The 22,117-nt window shown below is 38.8% G+C and overlaps 1 protein-coding gene across 1 annotated transcript in view; it reads right to left on the bottom strand.

The window, feature by feature from the left end:
• LOC116320848 (neuronal acetylcholine receptor subunit alpha-7-like) overlaps positions 1 to 20,917 on the bottom strand; it is a 33,426-nt gene extending 12,509 nt beyond the window's left edge. The window contains exons 1-4 of the mRNA XM_039618863.1: positions 20,568 to 20,917; positions 3,781 to 3,920; positions 1,181 to 1,225; positions 464 to 573 (exon numbers count right to left, since the gene is read on the bottom strand). Coding sequence (XP_039474797.1) covers positions 464 to 573; positions 1,181 to 1,225; positions 3,781 to 3,920; positions 20,568 to 20,637 — 365 coding nt within the window. The 5' untranslated portion in view covers positions 20,638 to 20,917. The remainder of the gene's footprint in view (positions 1 to 463; positions 574 to 1,180; positions 1,226 to 3,780; positions 3,921 to 20,567) is intronic.
• Between the last annotated feature and the right edge of the window lie 1,200 nt (positions 20,918 to 22,117).

Genomic DNA, 22,117 nt, shown 5'->3' with positions numbered 1-22,117 from the left:
TATTTTTTAACATTTTAATATTTTTTAATATAGTGAAAATCAGTTTTAATGACATCAGTTGCTTTTTATCAGCTTTCGTTCATCGTCATTGACTTGACTGCCTCAGAGTTTTTAAAATAACCCGTCTCCTCCTGTTTTGTGTATTATTGTGTTTGTGCTGGATTTTGATTGAATATTTATCACTTTGGCTCAAACTAATCTGCACAGTTTTGTGGAGATTAAAGGTGGAATTTAATTTAAAAATGGTGGCATATCTAAAGAATTATACAGACGTTTAATTCACTCCTGTCAAAAATACATAGTGCAAGGAAAGATGGCTCTGAGAGGTGAGTTTATTTGTAGCAAAGGGCAGACAGTGTTCAACTGCTCCACAAGAAAAACAGAAAAACATTTTTTTTGAAAAACGCGAAGGTCATATTCTTCTAATATAAGGCTGTAATGAGTGGACAAAGTCAGAACTGACCTGTTGTAAAGAAGGATGTCAGGCGTCCAGACCTGGTCCGAAGGAAATCGCAGGTTTTGGACACCGGGATAGTTTTCTGGATTCCAGGTCAGGTAGATGTCTGTCCAGTACTGAGACAGAAACATACATATTTATAGACTAATTCATTCAGTTATAGATTAGGTGGCATTTTTATAAAATGGCATAATTACCCTCATGCACTGCTAAACCTGTAACCTGTCACAATGTAAGAAATAGAATAGCAAAAATGTAAATGGAGCAGACAAGCTACATTAAAAGTCTGTATCTTAAAATAGAAAAAGCATGGGACAGTAAACTAGTGATAATTCTTCCCTTAGCTTTTTGAAAGCTGCTCTATTTCTTTAAATACACCTGGACTTTGGACTTGGGTGTCGACTGTGTCATATAAACAGTATATGCGGGAAAGGCAACAGGACAATGACACAGAGATGCTGAATCTGGCTGCTTGAGCCTTATGTGTTAACAACCTATGTGTTATGTGCCATCAGAAACCTAAACATCAGGTTGTTTTTTCCAAAGACAAATTGTTATGTGTAACTGAAAAACACCTATAATGCTGATAATAGAGTTGCCGAAATGAGTCAGACTATTCCAACTTTTAGAGCGTGTGCTATGTTATTTTCAGAGACAACAATTAAGCAAGTATTACAGCACATTAAGTCGATGGTCATGTGCCCCATTCAAACTTTAACTCACCAGCTGCAGCCAGGCATTCGTTATGAGCACTTGGTTCTTCTCGTCCTAAAAACAGAAGTAGAAGAAAGACAAAAAGAGAGTGAGATTTTCTTTTATATAAGAGCGAAGAACCAAAGCAATTCATATTTAATAAACTGGAAAATGCCTTTGTGATCAGCAAGTCGCTGCAGCTGTTTTGCATTTCCAAAGAAGAACCAACCACGCTATGTGAAACTTTCTAGAAGTCATTCTTTGCAATAAAGTGTAGCTCAGTTAAAGAGCTTCATGGTGGCACAGGACTGTTTAGAACTTTTCCAAGCTTTTTTATATAACGCTGTGTGTTAAACAGGGCTGATGTAATGTAAAATATCATGCTAGCTCTTGTAAAATGCTGCATGTCATGATGAAATCAAAGAATGACGAACATTATAAAATAATGAACTTTGGAAATGTTTTTAAAGTGTACATATAGCATTTCTGGAAATGATGTTGCTCATATTCTAGCTGCAGGGTGAAAATTAGCATTTCTGCAAGCATCACTATTCCTGCTCCCTGTGCTCCCTTACTTTAAAGAAAAGGGGATAAAAGTTATCCTGCATCTTTTTAGCTTTTTGTCCTCTTTTTGAGTTTGTCAGATAAAAGGTAAAAAACCTTGTCTATAAACAATTTAATGAAACAATCAAAATAAAGATGTATATCCTGAAAAGCTGAATTTGCATATCTATTTGATGTCAGACAAAATTCTTGCAGCACAGTAAACAGGGCCATAATGTACAGAATGGCAATATTTAATCAAAATAAAGTATTTCATGGTCTATTATTATTATTCCAGCAAAAATCAAGCTTTGGGGGCTTCTACTGTATGTTACAGTAATAGTGTAGTATACATTTCCTAGTAATATCTCGGTGTTTCTATCAATAAGTGTTCAGTTGCATTTTCACATCATGTAAAAATCAGACCAAAGCTTCAATGAACACAATATGCCAGTTGCTGTTTGAAGCACCAGCTAAGATGTTGGAGAACTGGAGCAATGCAGGTCTCAGTGGCGCGAACTTGTCCAGAAGCCAAGATCACAAAATCACAAAGTTCCTTAAGACCATCGGCAAAACCCTGCTGTCAGGGATGCTCCCTTGGTTGTTGATTACAGATGAAGTCCACGTCACTCAAGTTAAAAAACTAGAGGATGGTCATATTCATTATTGAAAAAGCATCAGAGACTGCCAAGAGCTTTAAGCAGCTTCTACTTATACAAAAAAAAAAAAAAATGCCTTGGAACAGCCTCTCTCAGGAATGACTTTTTAGGAAACTGATAACTTTTGAAGCAGCAGGATAGACATTATGTCCATATGAAGCAGTTCAGCAGACAAAAACTGCACTTCAGTTTGCTGACTTTGCTTGGAAGCTGTAGGATGGATGAAATGGGCTTGGCCCAGGCTCAAAGACACACTTTTGACTAAATGTGAGTATCTATTAGCGAAAGACACCACTGAACTAAGAGGAGAAGATGGTGACACATGTCAAAGTATATCAGTAACAACATGGATAGTAGAAAAGAGTGGAAATCAGACTGTTAGAGATAGGAGGAAAAGATAGGATTAGCTTTTCTCTGAAAGTTGGCTGGAACAGTCAAAAATCTTTGTCAGAAAAGAAACGCACGGCGGTGCGGAGAAGTTAATTGACAAAACAAATGACGTGTAAGTATCTGAGTTCTCAGTTTTTCCATAAAACTTTTTCAGTGATTTAGGAAGCATCACCTCATGACAAGAAAAACAAAAATTAGTGGAAAGACAGACTGAAAGATGATTTTAAGAGGACTGAATTTTTTTTGTTGTTGTTGTTGTTTTAAACTACAGTACTACTGCAGTAAGCTACTGTAAGAACAGTAAAATTCTGAATTGTCTGTTTGAAAGTCTTCCTCAGTCTGTCAGAAGCTGTAGATCATCAGAAATCATGTAAAATTGGTAGCTCCTTAATATCAAACAGATTAAATTAGAACTGGAAATGCATCAAAAACAATCTAAACACTTTGTCTCAGTAAAAAGCAAGAAGTCCTTTTGAAACTGCACGCTCTCAAACAAGTTGCATCTTTCATTCTTGACAAATACATCAGACATGGCTGTCAGAATCAGTGCATGTAACATGCTAACACTTCCCTAAACTGTCTCCTCTCTGTGGATGAGCTGACTGATAAATGTACACACAGCCTCTGTCGGGTCTGTTACGTTTTTGATTCTTTCTGATGGTTAATGAGGCTTCATTTGACAACCTGCTGCTACTATAATTTACTATTTAAAAAGTCATTAAAGTTAGCAGAAACCTAGACTGATTTTTTGGTCACAGAAAAAAGAGGAGTAAACTATAATGTTCATAAACTGCAAATGTTTAAAGTGCATTATGCTCCCCTCTCACGGAAAAGTCTCCATGAATGTGACACTCAGCTAAATACAAAAATGTCAAAGTTAAAGTTAAAGTAACTAAATTCCACTTCAGGTTTTCCTAAAATTACACTGAAAACTTCATATTTTTCCACATATTCTTCATTTTAAAATGCCAAAACTAGACACACACACACACACACATATATATATATATGACATACAAATGAATCTAGTTTTCTCACCACATCTATGATCTGCAGAAGTGTGAGGCCCAGCTCCACCAGGATGGGAGCTGAGTCATTGACCACAGGTCTCTCTAATCGATTGTAGTTAGCCAGCAGCTCCTTGTACAGTCTTCTCTGGTACTCGCCCTGCAAGGACCCTGGAGGACAAAGGCAACAGGAAAAGGGGTTTGTGTTGAATACATATTAAACCCAAAGCGTCGTCTGCTGCATTTACAAAATACTCAAAACAAGAAAACAACAACATATAAGCATGGAGGCTGTGTGAGAAGGAAAGCAAATAAGGAGGTCTATCAGATGTTTTTTACACCTAAGCACCAATAGTTTGCACAAATGCCAGACCTGCTCCACTGCTTACATGCCCTCCACTCTCTACAAATAGTTTCTGAAGGTCACCATGTGATTGATAGGGTGCGTTTTGCATTTTAAGCCATAAATCTAGCGGTAGAATAACAATGTTATGGAGAAAGACTATTTGTAAAAACCCCATCACTATTTTGGCTTGGACTATCCCATTTCTTGGAACATATTCTGTGGTGCATTTGGGCTGAATTCCTAATCCAAAAAGTATCTTTAAAGGTCTTGAGAACCTTTTACCCTTCATTTGCTGGCACCACAGCCTTACTGCCTCATTCTAGAGGCTTTTGATAGTTTCTCTTGTGAACTTATTTTAAATGTATAAGAAGAAGGTGTGTATGTTGAGCCATAAGTTTTGATGAATAATGAATAAATAAACAAGTGCTGACATCTGCATATACAACAGATGCTGACTGTAACACAAAGAGAGGGTGGCAGAACTGGGAGTTTGGGGGGTCCCGAGGATTAAGGTGATTAGGTTGATGTGTTTGTTGGCCCAGCTTTCGTCACCATTATTGATCCAAACGTCCCATACATGTTTAGCACAAGAACAACCTCACTTTTCACATCAGGAAACTCTGTTAACCTTGAAGTCACTGTTCTGACTGGCTGCAGGAAGATACTCTATTTGGCATTAAAATGTAAAAATAAATAAATAAATAAATCAGATTTTCTGCCTTTATTATTAAACAGCTGGAATTAGAGTATCAAAAATGACTTAAAATAACATCATATGCATGTCCAGTAACTTGATTCAATATAGCATTAATTCTCTACAAATGTGAACATCTGAGGGTTGGTGTAGATGAATTTCATACTGATATTGGATTCCAGCTACAATGAAAATCATAAGCTGAAGTTGTGAATTAGCAGTCGCAGTGATAATACTGGTTGCTTCATTAGTTATATCTTGCTGTGAAGTTGGACCCCCTGTTGCCTTCAGAGTTGCATTAATTATTTGTGACATAGATTCAACAAGTTGCTGGAGACTTTCATCCACATTGACGTGATAGCATGGCACAGCTGTGGCAGATTTACTGGCTATTGGATTCAAATTTGGTGGCTGTAGAGGCCGTTCGAGTACAGCAAACTAATTTTTATGTTCAAGAAAGCAGTTTGAGATTATCTGAGTTTTATGCCGCGGTGCATTATCCTGCAGGAACCATTGGAAGATAGGTATACTGCATACCCTGGTGTTTAAACAATGATGCTCAAATGATACTAAAGGGTCCGAAGTGTTCCAGAAAAATATGCTCCACACCATGACATCACCAGCACCACCTGATCCATTGAGACAAACCAAGATGAATCCATGCTTTTATGTTGTTCATGTCAAATTCTCACCCTACCATGTGAATGTCATAGAAGAAAACATGACTCATAACACCAGACAATAGTTTTCTTCTAATGCCCAGTTTTGATGAGCCTATGTCATCAACAAGGCATTTTCTTCCAATGAACTCCACCTCTCTGGATATTTTCTCTTTTTCACACTATTCTCTATAAAACTGAAAAATGGATATTGAAAGTTATTACCATGTGATCGGCTAAATAGATATATGCATTAAGTAGCAGCTGAACAAGTGTACCTAATAAAGTTGTCAATTAGTGTGGTTTTATATACAGGTTAAGTATTGTGCATTTACCATTGTATGCAGTCAGTGTCTAAGACAAAAATGTAAAAAACACCTGTTAATACTAAATCCCATATATGTTGTATCTTTGTTATTTTTTGATAGTTTGTTTTGTTTGTTTGGGGGGTTTTGGATAAAAACACAACAATTTAAAAGATTTCATTGAATCAATATGTTTGGAATCACAACAATCTCAAAACATGGTCAACAGCACACAGATCATTAAATCCACACATTTTTTTCTAAGGTTTCTAGATACAAAATTGCTACACCACTATAATGTAAACAGTAAAAGGACTCCCTCATATTAACATTCAGAGGGCAGTCAACAGAGAATTGCTGGATGGAGTAATCCAGTGAAACAGAAATACATCAGAGACAGGCATGTAGTATGAATGGGGAAAAGGAGAGGGGATTACTGACACAGCCCTGCAAAGCTGTGAAGATGATAGAAGCATGCCTTTGGCTTAGCATGGTGCTGATTGGCCCATTAGGACTGTAATGAGAAGAATTATAGGAGGACAGAGCTTTAGGTCAAAGACAAGAAGCTGCTCAGCACAGCAGATTCCCTCTGACTGCTCCTAAGACGCCTCACACTCTCAGACTTTATGCACCCGTCCACCCGAGGCCCAGTACCTTCTGCTCAAGTGGGATTCATAAATAAATGTTTTCCCCACATAAACATTTAAACTCATTAAAAGCCACAGACATGCATGATGAACCATTATTCACCATTTGTACCATTAGTTTTTCTTTCTTTTTAAAAACGTGTTGGAATGGACTACGAGTATGTTAAAAGTTGGTTTCTTCTGCAAGGACAAAAAGACATTTAAAAAAAATCAGAGCACAACAAAGTATAAATATGTCGATATACGCGCAATAAAATTTGCATGCACACATTCACAACGACTTGAACACAGCCTCGTCTGCAGCTGTTATCCCGCCAATCTCCCTCCTGTGACACTTTTATGTGTTATTACTGTGAAATGTGAACAGAGGGCCAAACAAACATAACTAAACCAATCAAAAAGATTTGAAACCTCAGTCTCTGTTGCTGCTTGTCTCATAAAACCAAGTTTATAAGGAATTGAATAATCAAATGAAATAAACCACTGTGCCAACTTGAATTCACAAACAACTTTGTGCAGCGTACATTAGGGAGGAAGGGGTAGATTCATACCTTTTGTTTTGTTTTTTTCTTTTTAATCATCTCACTAATGAAGATTATATGAGTAGATGCAATGAAGGCATCATTTTCCACCAACACAGCAAGAGGCGTCATCAAAACAAAACAAAAATAAAACGTCCAGCAGAGGGAATGAAAGAAGGAAGTGAAGGGAGCAATGGGAGCTATGTTTCTTAATCACCTTCACTGTTTATCTCAGTATTTTCCAAATCTGCTCTATTGTTTAAATAAGTATAATAGAAAACTGTCTAGAAAGATAATCCTCAAAGAAATAATAATTTTTTTGTTTTGTTTTTTTAATCAAATATCTTTTCTTAGTTTTTTTTTTTTGGTTTGTTTGAATTTGAATTAGATTGATTTAGATTATTTTCAATGTTGCTTTCTTTTTGAAATATGAAAGTGAGGGTAACACACTTTTAATTAGGAATTTGTATGAGTGTGGCTTACTAACACTGATGCTAATTATTTTCTCAGATTATGATGGATTTGGTTTCTCACTCAAGTCTTACCAAGGTCAGTACACTATAGGTGAATATATTAAAGAGAGAAAAAATATGTAGAAAATATATGACATATATTTATTGCATTAGTTTGTGATTTCCATGTGGTGATATGACTCTGAGGGGGAAATACAAAAGATTACTGTACATAAGGCAGTTTTAGAAAGTATTAAAGGAAAAGCATCATCATATTAGAATATGTGCAGACCTTGCTGGTCAAACAAGAGAGGTCAATCAAATATTTTCAGTACTAAAAATATTATATAAATAGTTTTGGTGCTCTACTTGCACTGTGTATAGTGCTGGTGGAGTGCTGCTGACTTCGACTGAGAAAACTGTTGGGCGGTGGAAGGAATACTTCGAGGACCTCGTTAATCCCACTGACACGTCTTCCGAGGAGGAAGCAGAGTCTGGGGATGAGGGGGATGACCCGCCAATTTCCGGGGGTGAGGTCACTGAGGCAGTTAAACAACTCCTTGGTGGCAGAGCCCCTGGTGCGGATGAGGTCCGCCCCGAGTTCCTGAAGGCTCTGGACGTTGTAGGGCTGTCTTGGCTGACACCCCTCTACAATGTTGCGTGGAGATCAGGGGCAGTACCCCTGGACTGGCAGACTGGGGTGGTGGTCCCCATTTTCAAGAAGGGGGACCAGAGGGTGTGTTCCAACTACAGGGGGTTCACACTCCTCAGCCTCCCTGGGAAAGTTTATGCCAGGGTGCTGGAAAGGAGAGTTCATGCACTAGTCGAACCTCGGATACAGGAGGAACAATGCAGTTTTCGTCCTGGTCGCGGAACACTGGACCAGCTCTTTATCCTCTCAAGGATACTTGAGGGTGCATGGGAGTTTGCCCAACCAGTCTACATGTGTTTTGTGGACTTGGAGAAGGCATTCGACCGTGTCCCTAGGAGTATTCTGTGGGAGGTGCTACGGGAGTATGGGGTGTCTGGCCCATTGCTACAGGCCATTCGATCCCTATACAACCGTTGCAAGAGCATTGCTGACAATAAGTCGGACTCATTCCCGGTGGATGATGGGCTCCGCCAGGGCTGCCCAGTGTCACCAATTCTGTTCATAATTTTTATAGACAGGATTTCTAGGCACAGCCAAGTGGCAGAGGACTTTCACTTAGGTGACCTCAGAATCTCATCTCTGCTTTTCGCGGATGATGTGGTTCCGTTGGCTTCATCGGGTGATGGCCTCCAGCTCGCACTGGAAAGCTTTGTAGCCGAGTGTGAAGCAGTGGGAATGAGGATCAGCACCTCCAAATCTGAGGCCATGGTTCTCAGCCGGAAAAGGGTGGAGTGCCCACTCCGGGTCGGGGATGAGTTCCTGCTCCAAGTGGAGGAGTTCAAGTATCTCGGGGTCTTGTTTGCGAGTGATGGGAGAAGGGAGCCGGAGATTGACAGACGGATTGGTGCACCGGTCCGTCGTGGTGAAGAGAGAGCTGAGCGTAAAAGCGAAGCTCTCAATTTACCGGTCGATCTACGTCCCTACCCTCACCTATGGCCACGAACTGTGGGTAGCGACCGAAAGAACGAGATCGCGGATACAAGCGGCGGAAATGAGCTTCCTCCGAAGGGTGGCCGGCCTCTCCCTTAGAGATAGGGTGAGAAGTTCAGCCATCCGGGAGGAGCTCAGAGTAGAGCCGGAAGAAGATGGATGGATGGATGGATGGATGGATGGATGGATGGATGGATGGATGGATGGATAGTTTTGGTTTGACTTTTGAGGTTAAGTGACTGAGATATAAACACAAGGTTCATTTTAATTCCATATGAGTCCATTTACACCACTAAACTAAACCAAGGAAAAAGATGAAAAACAAATTACTTTTAACACATATATCTTGTTCTACAAGTCTTCTTAGCAGTTTGCAAAGTTGGGAAAAAATAAGAAAAATGTTTTAATGTTGATCCACGATAGGTCAACTGATATAGAGCTGTTGCAGGGAGATAGGTGCGTTCTACGTGCGTTTGATATGTAGAAATAATTGCAATACTGCAAAATACTACTAATTACTAAGACTACTAAATACTATTACTGAATGGGGTCCTGCTTTAATAATGAAGTTCTATCGGCTGCACTGTACAAATATATGCAAATACTTACAGATTTTTACATGTGTTAGAGTCTTAATCAAAACAACATTTAGGTTCATAGTATTTACTTCCTTACTCTCTTTCTGAAAATGTATATATAAAAGAGCATCACTGTGTGTGTATAGCATTCACATATCTATCTTGCATGCAGCTGGTTTAGAATCACCAATTAACCTAGTGGGAAAACCCACACAGTAACAGGGAGAACATATAAGCTCCACAGAGAAATGATCTCACAGCCATCTTGCTGTGACATGTCAGCGCTAACCACCATTGCACCAGCAGAAGACCAGTAGGCAGTTTGTGGTTGTTGGGAAGAGAAAATCCTTGTTCTACTCCACTTCACTAGTATGTTACTTAAGGCCCCCAAAAATCTCTGCTGGGTTTTTTTAGGGGGGACTTAAGGGTTGAATGCTGGTGTTATTAATAGAAGAGCCACAAACATCTGCTCTCAGAGGTTGAGAGTACTTTCCCTAACTACAGTAAATGAATTACTTGCCAGTTAAAAAATAAAATTTTTATTAATGTGTTTACTTTTTTACCAAGGGAGGATTTGTTGAAACTAAGCAACATCATTAACATATTTAATTTTAACATATTGTGTCTTTTATACTATTCATGTTATCCCTGCTAAACTCAGGCAGGCTAATGTTATACAACAACTGCCTGCAATGCTCAGTCACTCTAACCCCATAAAGATCACTGCAGGAAATGATCAGCCTATGAAAAGGTCACAAAATTATTGATTATTAGCAAAACTTTACAACAGAGAATCTGTTCATTATTTATATGTACATTTAAAATGTGAAGGTCAGACCATTTATAGATATTAGCAGAGAAGGTCAGGAGACAATTGTCTCAGTCTCAGGAACCAAACTTTGAGTCTATACTGCCACTGAAACAAGTAGTGACTATCTCTGCCTCCTTCAGCAAGCTCACAAACACTGGTAGACCACACACTGTTGCAAAAAAAGTCACTTAATTGTGGATCACTGTGGATGAAAGCATTTTTCAGGGTTCTGTTTGAGTTAAATTCATTGTTGTCAGAAGGACGTCTACTTTACTTCAAACAAAATATTTAAGCAGCCAAGTTTTGAACAAAGAAACATTTTCTTCGAGTTTAACCAAATCCTCTTTTCAGCAGACTTCTGCTGTTAATACTTCTCAATTAAACATAAAACTCCATTTTATTTGGTGAGCTAACTGCAGCTAGTATGAAGAAAGGGGACCCTACCATATCAGAAGGACCTGGACTTTTCCCAGAGGGCAATTACAGAAGTGAGTGAGAACAAGAACGAAAGTGGGAGAAAAGCTGTGTTGTCATGCTCAGCCCCATTGAGCCCGCTGCAGCCCATTGTAGTTCTATATTTTGCCTTTCTCCCTCCCACTTAATGACGTTCGGTTTCATCCCATGGCTCTGATGACCTGCTTACCCTGTGTCAGTATCTTTATCACCGGTGAAACACTGAGGCATCCAGCAGGAGATTGCTGCTGACTCACGTTATACAAACAACAACACTAAAAGAATATGCGACTGTACATTTTAGGAAAAAGAGGCTAAATTCCATTAAAAAAATCAGCTACCTCTGAGTCAAGTACAAACACCAGGCAATGTGTTGTTGATGTCACTACAAGTCTCATCCTCATTTCCACATTAGACACAGATTCCACAGAAACAGGTGATTTTGTTTTTAACTCAGTGCACTCACACACTCACAATGATGTGTCCACGTTACGATTCATAATGATTTGGCACTCTGAGGTTACCTCGAGGCGTCTGCATGCATTTAGTTCTAATAAGGAGAGCCAGTCTGCTCTTGGTCACTTCAGGGCACCAGCACCCGCAGGGGGAAAGTTTAATGCATTTCACATATTCAGATGGTCTACTACTACAGACCACGCCAATTTTATTTGTGTGGATTTCCTTGACATCAAAATTTATTAGAAGAATATTGGATGTGAGCTCTAGCTCACAGATGACTGTGGAACTGAATGGAGAGGAAATTAAAAATGTGAGACCCATGGAGATGTGAATTTGGTCTGAATATCATCATGCTTTTAATGTTTTTAGCTCTGTGCTGATAAGACAACCTGTCCAGAAATGTGTCGCTTGTCTCTCAACCAGTCTGTGTTGATGTTGTATGCGCGCAAAAATTTAGAGCTCTTCAAATACTAAAGAAATTAATAATGATATTGGTGCTTTGTGGGTTGGACTCTTTTATACATAGTCGAAAGAAACACCTTAAATCTGCAGTGCAAATCTTATCTTTCTGACTTCTGGTTCTGGTTATTTTTTAGCTTTGGAATCAGACGCTGCTCAAAACTTTCCTTGGTCTTTCCACCACCTCCACCTAGCTGTAGCTTGCTCCTTTTCCAGTGCAATGATTTTTTTTCAAATTACACATTGCTCGATAAACTAAAAAGTATGAAACTGGGTAATACAGGCAACTTTCCTAATATCATTAATTATAAAAGACTTAATCAACGTTATGAGAACTTGTCTGAGGGCTTAAATATAACAGATATTTGTTCCCATGTGATCAGTGAAGCTCAAATTAGTAGTTTTAGTACAAAATATCTATGATATCTAAATTAGGTGTTGCAAACAAATGACACTGACTTAGCTGAAAATGGATGGATGGATTAACGGGCGGACGGACGGATGGATGGATGGATTGATGTTGATTAATTCCACAAATACAAATTATCTGAAGCACTTTTGAATGTCAAGAGCAAATCTTTAAAAGAAAATGAGAAGTACATTCTCCCCTTTCTATCCTTTTACTCTTATTTACAGAGAATGAGATGGCGCACACAAAAATATGAACAAAACCGTCCAAATCAGCACTGTCACCTATGCAATTTATTTCCAATCAGCTGCAAACAAATAGCAGAGTCGTTTGAGGCCAAACAAACAGGCAGAAGGTGACCATCGTGAAGTGATTGTGATTTTGGGGTGGCATTTAAGCACATTAATCTTCTCTCTTTCTGTAACACACTCATGCTCACAAATTAATATATACTGAGAAATTCAGCTATTTGATTCTGTCCCATTTGAATATTTTTACTAGGTCAGTGTGTTCAGATGAGGCTTCTAAACAGCCTCATCAGACAGGCTATTCACACACAAACAGCCTGAGGGACACATTCTCTTTCTCGCTGTCACACATACCCCTTAGACAAACACCCAAACAACAGGATTGCTATTTTAAGCAGAGTATTAAATGACCAGCTCTTAAATCAGGGCCCCTGTTGTGGTCAGGTAAACCTATCCACGCTGAGCTGCTTTCCATTGTGCAGCGATGATAATGGCTTTGTTTCTCAGTCCATTTTTTTCCCTTTGTCAAGATAATCTGCCGCAGTCATGAATATTAGTTAATCTATTGTGTAGATTACCTATACAGTTAAAAGTGATTTAATTACTCTTATGCTTTGGGCAAATCCAAAATATTATGTCACTAAACTTGCAATATTGACACAGGGCTGAGTAACTTCAGTCATTTTTACACATGCACAGCAGCCCTTGACCTTTTTCCAGCTCAGCTGCAGGTAAGAAAGCAAATATCAGACATTGGATCACGCATTAAATTGTATTTAACCTGCCATCTCCATAGCAGAAAGAACTAAGACAGCACCCTTACCAAAACCAAACTGAGTGTTTCCTGCAGTGAAAACACATCTACAGCAGACTATCACCTGCTATTTACTGCACATGAATAAAGGACTTCAGGCCTGTTTGAAATTCATGTCTGAAAATTGCTAGCTAACTTGAATTTATTGGAGTGATTAGTTGAGTGAAAACTAATCAATGGGAATGTTGATATTTAACAGATAAGTGGTAACAAATGGGACAGAAATGGTGTGTTTAGTATTCTTGGTGTGCCTGTGCTATATCACTGTATCAGCCCCGAGGTTCTGAGGACATGTGCTAGCCGGCTGTCACATTTACAACCTGAATCTGAAACTGAAGGCGATACTGGTGCTGTGGAAAACATCACATCTGGTTCTTATACAAAACAGATGACACCATCAGAGCATATTGACTATTGACCAGTTACTGTAGCACTGGAAAGACTGGTTCCCAGATCTGGGTGCAATGGTGCAATCATATCCATGCTGCAGAGAGTTTAACCCCATCGAGGGGCTGCATAGTGGAGCATGCAGTCCCCTGTGGCACTCCACTGTGCTGTCTCCATTTATGTTTTCTATCCATACCTCAGACGTTCAGGACTTTTAGACCTTTTACTTAAGCAAAAGGTTGAAATACTTGTGCCACTCCATCCCTTCCTCATCTGCACATACCTCTGCCTATGGCCTGAGACAGTGACACCCATCATCAGCCTTCAAATGTATGACAGTAGTGAGATGATGCAGCCAAACTGCATCTCAAGAACATTAATCAATTTAAAAGGACTCAAAAGGCATTATCTCCTAAGGTTAAAAATGTCTTCAGTATAATATTATAATCCATAAGTGATGCAGCAATTGCTATAGACTCCTGCAGCTGGAGTGTAACAGTCTTCATAAACTGTTATTCACATCAGTGATCTTGCTTCTAGACAGACATTGTTCACAGTTAACCCGGGGACTGGTATAGCTGAGACCCTTGAGGTTCTAAATGATGTAACATTAATCCTGGTGAATAAACGGCAACACTACAAAGCAGTAGTAACAAAAGGCTCGGGAAGATTAAAATACAAGTAAAAGGCTTTAAAGACATTCACTTTAGTGTGACTCAACATTAATTTACATGCAGCCAGGTTCTTTCTTTTGAAGTTTATCCCTAAGAAAAAAGCATAAAACATCCACATAAAATCACTCTACACAAGAAACAGATCTATTATTATTTACCGTAATTTTGTTTCACACAACAATCTTGGCAAATCTCAAAAAAGCCCGATCTATTATCCAGTCTGGAACACAAAAAGGCTCTGAACCCACAGTGCCCTGGGACCAGAGTGATGAATCTGGCAAGGACTATGCTGCACAAAGGAACCGCTAACAGAATGCCACTCCCTGAGGGCCCGGAGAGTCGACATCACAACAAATGCTACACATCTAGACCCTTTCTCATGCAAATATATCGCATTAGTGCACTGTATTTATGAGTGTGTGCGGAAGAAACAAATATGGAAAGATTTCCACTATTGAATGAATGTGCAATATATCTGATGCTAAACTCACACCATGCATGTTTTTAGTCCAAAGATGATACATTTGCTGAATATAGATCAAATCTGCTGGCAGCTGGAAAAATAAACATACCAAATCAAAATGTAAACACAGGCTAGAGTGCAAACTATAACACATTCCTGGTTTGCAGTTAGGCATAACATATAAACATTTAACAAATACTGTATATTTTGCTTAAATAGACTGGGAGGTAACGGTGTAGACGGACTTCTCAGCTATGAAACATACTGATATTGTTAAAATGCAATCCGTCCTGCAGATATCAACAAATTATATGTGTGACACAAAATTATACTGCTGCAGCATTGGTAATGAATGCGTAACATCACTATAGGCAGGATGATAGGCATACCTTGTATGATCTTACCCATTGGTTTGTCCATTTTAAAGGTTAATTAGCTTTTTGAATCCAGAAGTCAAGACTAAAAGATGGAAGGTGACTGCACAATTAATCAAATTTTAATCTCAATCACAATTTCAACTTCCTGCAGTTTTAAATGAACGTGATTGACTGATAATGAAAATGTGTGCTACAGCTAGACATGAAGTAAAAGCAAATCAAGCTCTCCCTGACAGCGTGCCTGCATGTGCCAATCACAGCTGTTCCCTACACCGCAGAGCCTGAAATTTCCTGAATTCACTTGACTGCAGTGATATACTACATATAACAGAACGTCAAAAACAAAAATCAAATGTCTGGCACAGCCAAAGGCAAAGATTTTGATCCTAGAGGCAGATCATTACCTGTAGTTTGGATATAATTCAGATTTAGGGCCAGTGATGTCAACCTAGAACAAATCATATGCAAAGAATGCTGTAGAGTTGTGTCTGTGTCACAAAACAACACAACTAACCTCTTCTACCACCTGAAACCACAGCAAATGGCAGTATATTGAATGCAGGAATGCAAAGAAAAACAATGCAGCGGTTGCTAATGTGAATTGTCCAATGTCACTTCAGATGTCCAAGATAAGTGACCAAAAAATACAGTGAGTAATGAGGGTTTCAGGAAAATGGTCAACATACTAGTAAAACAAGACATTATCGCCTCACACAGTTATTTTTAAAAAATGATAACAGCTGCACTATATGCAAATCATTGCAGGGGAAACAGATTTTCACAGGTTCAAACAAATAAAGTTCAAGAATATACAGTCTGCTTCTAGGAGATGGAATTAGATCAGGACAACACACCTTGTTTTACACCACAAACTCCTACAATTACCAGTTTGTCAATTTTAAAGTACTTATACAGTACTTAAAATCTTCTTTTTTACTCTAAATAAAACAATAATAGAAAGGTGAACAGCATAGATATGTATCTCTTTTGTAGACCGTGGCCAACACTGTACAGTGACAGTGTGGAGAAATAACAGAATCCAGACACTATAGTGACAGAAACAAGAAATAAATAGCAACATACTCCAGGAATGAAACAGTGTTAAACAGTATTGAATGGCACATTTCATTATATGCTAATTCAAATTGCTTAACCCAGAAGATAAAAACATAAAAACGTGTATGGTGTAGGTTTACAATAAGGCAGTAAAAATAGCAAATTCAAATAAAACAAGACAAACAAAAAACACCTATTGAGTGTAAGGCTGTCTGAATAAAAAGGTTTAGAGGTTGTATTAGAATTTACGCACACATATAATAATATCTCAGGTCAGCAGACAGCTGCTTCCAAAGAACAGGACCACAATAACTGAAAGTACCCTCAGCACAGTGAGACTGATCCTGTCATCTCAGTCTGATGACCTGAGAGTTCTGACTGATTAATAAACATGGAGCAAGTCAGAGATCTAAACCTTGAGAACTTTGTGAACTAATAGGATTAATGCTTTAAAGTAATTCTATATTGCACTGAGAGTCAGTGAAGTGACTTCAGTACTGTGGTAATATGGTCAGATTTCTGCATACTGTGATTGTTTATGACAGTACCAAGTGGGATCATGCAAAGTTTAAAGAGTAATGGACCAAGGGCAGTGCCTTGAGGAACCCCTGATTTAAGTTTTAGGCATGCAGATCGAAAACTGCTATTTAAAACAAAAACTTCCACCCACCAGATATGATATGAACCAATCAAGCATCTGACCTGTTTAACCAACTGTGTCATGAAGCAGCGTGGGATCATCTTGACAGAGGACAGAGCAAAAGGAAACCAACATCCAAAGAGCTTTTCTATGTCATTGAAGAGGCCTGGAGAACTATTGGACTACTTAGAGAAATTACCTAAAGCATTCAGACTGTGTTGAAGAATGAAGATAATCACACCAAATGATTCTCCATGTTTCAACTAGACGCTTGACATCTTTCCCATTTTCTAACAAAACATTAAAGAATGAGGGGCAGCTCGAGACTTTTGCACAGTGCTTTATCTGTGTGATTCTGTTTATAAGAATCTGCATGATTCTTATAAAAAGTGTGTTGCGCTCTGCCTCCAACACCAGGCAAGTGTGCATTCATGTAAATTGAGGGCATATCTACACTGGCATGGTCTAGCAGCTCATTATTTTACTATCAGTCCTTTGGCAAAGAAAACATATCAGTCAGGGGAGGTCAGCAGTGAAGCATCCAGATGTTCAGCAGCTCTAAACCTACATTTGAACCCAGGTGACTAGCCTATTACCTAACCTGATTCAAAATGCAGCTGGGGAAACTGGAAGAACATGAGACTCTGGAAAATTAGTTGATTTGAGTTAAGCAGGAGGTACAAAAAGAATCCAGGAAAGAAAAAATAATTTGTGCTAGATGGAGGTGTAAAAGATGGATGAAAACCAGTCCATCACAGAGCCTTTAAAATCCTGGATTCCTTTACATTTCATCATATTCCCGATCATGCTTAAATGACTTAAATTAGGGTCTCTGAACCTGTAAACATTAATAAAAGACAAAATATTTTAGTGAGGCAGTAAGCCTATGACATAAAATAGTGTAAAAAAAATCCCTAATAATAGGGTGAAACTAGAGAAGTGATCTAGAGCTAAGTAAAGGAGACCGTTAGGATGGAGATAAAACAGAAAACTATAATTAATATAATAGATTTAACCATCCACATATTCTGTTGCTAACTAGTAATGCTTGTCACTTCTCTGTGCAACTCTGGGCTTCCAAAGAGCAAGCACACACACTGTAACCATTCTGTGTGTGGGATGTTTAAATCAACTGATGAACCATGAACTCATCCATTAACACATCATTTCCAGCATTGTGTGACTGGCTACAGTAGCGAGCATAATCGTGTATGATGCAGTTTGTTAATGGACCTCTAGATAGATGAATTTATAGAGGAGAGATTTACAATCTACGGCTTCCTAACACCGCTGTAATCCTAATCCAGGAGCTAAGACCTCTGAAGTGCTGCACCGAGTCTGTGACCACCACATCTCGTCTACACTGAACACAACCCACATGCTTTTACAGATTTAGAAACAAAAATCCTTCAACACTTACATGGTTAATGCAAAATAAAAATGTTTTAGGTATACTTTTAAACATTTGAGTTAACTTAATAGCAGAACAACCTGTTAACCATTTCTACGCCACATGCTGTGTTATAAAGGTTCGAGTAATCACAGGCATCCAAGGATGGTAAAGGATGGGAAAATAATTTGAGGACAGCGTTAAATCCTTATTCACGTGCTGGCTGAGTGTGGGCTACAAATAAAGATAACAAAAACTAGAAATTGTTAAAGATCTCTACAACATCAGTTTTTTTGGGTCACTGCTCTGTTTTGTTTGACTCAGTAGAGTGGAGGAAAGTTACATAAGAACCTCTACATCCCTGCTTTAAATTGAAATCAATCTTAATCTAAAGTAATCATTAATATTTTCTCATTAAGTATAAAACTCTACTATATTATTTTACTAAACATATAAACAGTTTTTATAGAATATTAACATTTGTAAATATTCTGCACACACATACAAGTACACACAGAAATTTCTCCCACCACTGCCACCCTAGCTAGCCGTTCTAGACATTAACAATTTAAGAGTGTGGACTTTGCATGTTGTTCCCGTGTTTACATGGGTTCTCTCCAGATACTCAGGCTTCTTCCCACGATCCAAAGGCATGCAATTAGCGGGGTAAGGTTAATTGATGATTCTAAATTGTCCATAGGTGTGAATGTGAGTGTGAATGGTTGTGTTAGCCCTGCGATAGATTGGTGACCTATCCAAGGTGTACCCTGCTGCCAAAACAGAAAAGAAGAGATGGATGGATGGATGCAACAAATACAACTCTATGGTCAACCAGTATTTGATTTTTAAAACACTAGAAGACTAGAAACACTTGGTAGAAGACTAGTTCAGGTTATTCTTCTTTTGCTTTGTCTTGTTTTCTCCCTGCTATTTTAAATAAAAACATCTGATTCTGAGTCAGACGTATGCAGTGAGGCTGTTGTCTCAGTAGGATGCCATTAGTGTAGTCAGAGTAGTGTGTGTGTGTGTGTGGGTGGGTGGTTGGGGAGAGGTTACAGTCTTTATATTGGACTCCTGTGAGTCTAAGCATGTTTTCTGGATGTGCCAGTTTCCTTCCTGAAGTACTTTAATGGATTAATTGATTTCCCTCTGTCCCCTTTAACATGGAGAGAGGTAATACCCTTTACTTGGCATGGGGCTCATCGCTTTTGCTTCATCAGTTATGATGCCCTGTTTGAACAGCATGCTGTGGAGTCGTGTCTGTGCTTGATTTTTGGTAGCCACTTAAAAGATAGTAAAAGAAAAACAACAATGGGTGAAACAAACCGTATCCATTCTGTTGCGATTCCCTTCATTTTTTGTTTCATGTCCACATATGTATCTCAAAATTTCAACCTCAACCTCAATAAAGCAAAAGTAAGTTTGCAAGACAGTTAAGTTTTTACTCTTGCTTCTTGTAAAACAACAAAAAAGAAAGAGGTAAACCACACAATTCTGAGAAGTCATTACATGACTTGTGATGCTCTGTGTATCTCTTAGACAGTAGACAGGATAAAAACTGGACACAAACTATGAACTGTTCAAGGATAAATAGGATGCTATTACCAATACATGCCAACAGCCATATGTGACATGTGTTAGAATGTCTTATCACCTGATTTGACCTTGCCTCCTGGTCTTGCCTCCCTCCTGACTGATGAAGTGGAAGGTGGCAGGTTGGGGTTTGCGGTGGACATATGTCTATGCATAAAGGAGTGCTTTGGAAAGCAGATTCAGCAAAACCACTGAGTTAAGTAATCAACCCAGATGTTAGATGATGATGCTGATGCTGATGATGGGATGGGGCTTAGCAATGCATTATAAAGCCAGGCATGCACATCATCATCATTCAATGAAGCAAACATTAATGTAGAGAGTAATGCATACATATGCTCAGTGTTTAAAAATAACCCTTTGCGTCTTTGACTTGTTTTTTAGTCTGGATTCTGGGTAGAAAATTCAAAGATTTATAGCTAATTAGCCTGTGAAAGATTCAGCAGCCAGTGTTATTCAGTAGGTATATGGTGACTGCTAAACAAAGATCCGTGACCAAGTCCTGTACTGTGAGGTCCTAAGTAAAAAATTCCACATTATATCCAGATATGAAATTATCTAAACGTACTCTGGTTTGTTTATGCCAGACGATTTAAAATTGTGCAATTAATTTTGATTTTTTAATGTCAGAAAACTTCCGAAAATGCCGAAAATATTTCCTACTAGTCGTTTGAGGACGTAAACTCAGGTCTAAATTATCATACCCCTCAAAACAACAAAAACAAAAATCGTTTTCCAGTCGGTACCCTTCATTAGATCATATTAACTGGAGGGAAAGAACAACTTTGCCCCAAAACCTACCTCTGAAAAGCATTGCGATCCAAATATAAAATCCAAGCGAACACGGTTTCCAAAACTTGTGGCACCGCATGCTGGCACCGTCCAGTGAACTCCAACGGTTGTGTCGGCTAGACGGGGACTCTGATCCGGCTCGGCGGTGGAATGAACATGAGGCTGGGGAAAACGAAGGGGACCGGGACGGTGTGAGAGATTTGCAAAAAGAAAAAAGAAAAAAAAGACTGACAGACAGGAGTGCGGAGTTCAGATTGGCGCGTTCACGCTGCTTCAGTCTCCCTCACACGCACACGCACACAACACAACGCTGCACAGTGCACCCCCTTCCCAGCCTGAGTGCGCATCACAGGTAACACAACAGGATACAGTAAAGTGCTGTAATAGCCTCTGTCACGGGACTGTGAGCACAGATGAGGCTGATGAGATGTTTGTAACCCAGTAATTGTTTGCTAACCCTGAAAACTAGCTCACATTTGAATGTTAAATCGTACAACATGCTCACGAGACACTGACTAAAGATTACATTAGTGTCTACTTAAACTCAACTAGTCCAATCAAATAAATGCGCGTGTGCGTGCCGCCCACTTATATTGCTCACATTCTGGGGGTGATAATGTTAGTGTTTGACCTCAGGCAATGATGTAACGAAACCCTGAATGTAAAGTTCCCTGAAGTAATGGAAACATGGCTGTGTGTGTGCTGCCCCAGTCATGCCTGTATGCGCTGCAGTCTATTACAGTAAACAGTAGAATTAAACAGGAACTTTTTTTAGATGTTCATGGAAAAAAAATCTTATCTTTCTTGCACAGAGTAAGGTATGAAGATTGATTCCATTTGTGCACTGTTACATAAAGTACAGATCTAAAAGTAAATAAGGAATATGTAACCCTAAGTAAAACTCCAAATGGCATAAGTGCTCTGACAGTGTAAATAAATGTGTTCATTAGTGAACTTAGGATAAGGTTATCAGTTGGTAGCCGTATTACACTATTAAGTGTAATAAAAGTTGTATCAATACTCTTATCAGCCTCAGAGAAACAAGCTGCTTAAGCAGGGGAGTAGTATTGTAGCCTGAGAGTAACATCCTGCATGATTTAAACCAATCTGCTCAGTCCAATCAGTCAAATCACTACATGCTTGATTCTGTGCATAGCCTTTTCTGAGCAACTAGTAAAATTGGTAGTTGCCCAGTGACTGATATATATCTTTTTTCTTTTGCTATAACATTTGGTTGAGCATGCACCACTCCAACCTCTGGGCAACTACTTTCGACAGTAAGGCTGTTGCATAGGTGGTTTAGCAGGAAGCAACCTGTCTCCAAACAGTCTGAGTCAGACCAAGTGCAATGAGACTATTTTGAGACATGCTGGTGAATTTCCTGAAATAATCACTGTTTAATTTAAACGCAGGAAATGTGTCGCAATTAAATTAAACCTGATCCCTTTCTTCAAAGCAGCCATTTCAACGGCAGCAAGATAGTTGCAATAATTTTTTTTCTAAGTGTAACTGTTGCATAAGGTGAAAGATTTGTTGAGCTGTACAAAAGAGGCCAAATA

This window comes from Oreochromis aureus, linkage group 2, assembly GCF_013358895.1.
Source record: "Oreochromis aureus strain Israel breed Guangdong linkage group 2, ZZ_aureus, whole genome shotgun sequence".
NCBI lineage: Eukaryota > Metazoa > Chordata > Actinopteri > Cichliformes > Cichlidae > Oreochromis > Oreochromis aureus.
The sequence above is the reverse complement of the archived record's forward strand: the minus strand, read 5'-3'. Positions and strand labels throughout refer to the sequence as shown.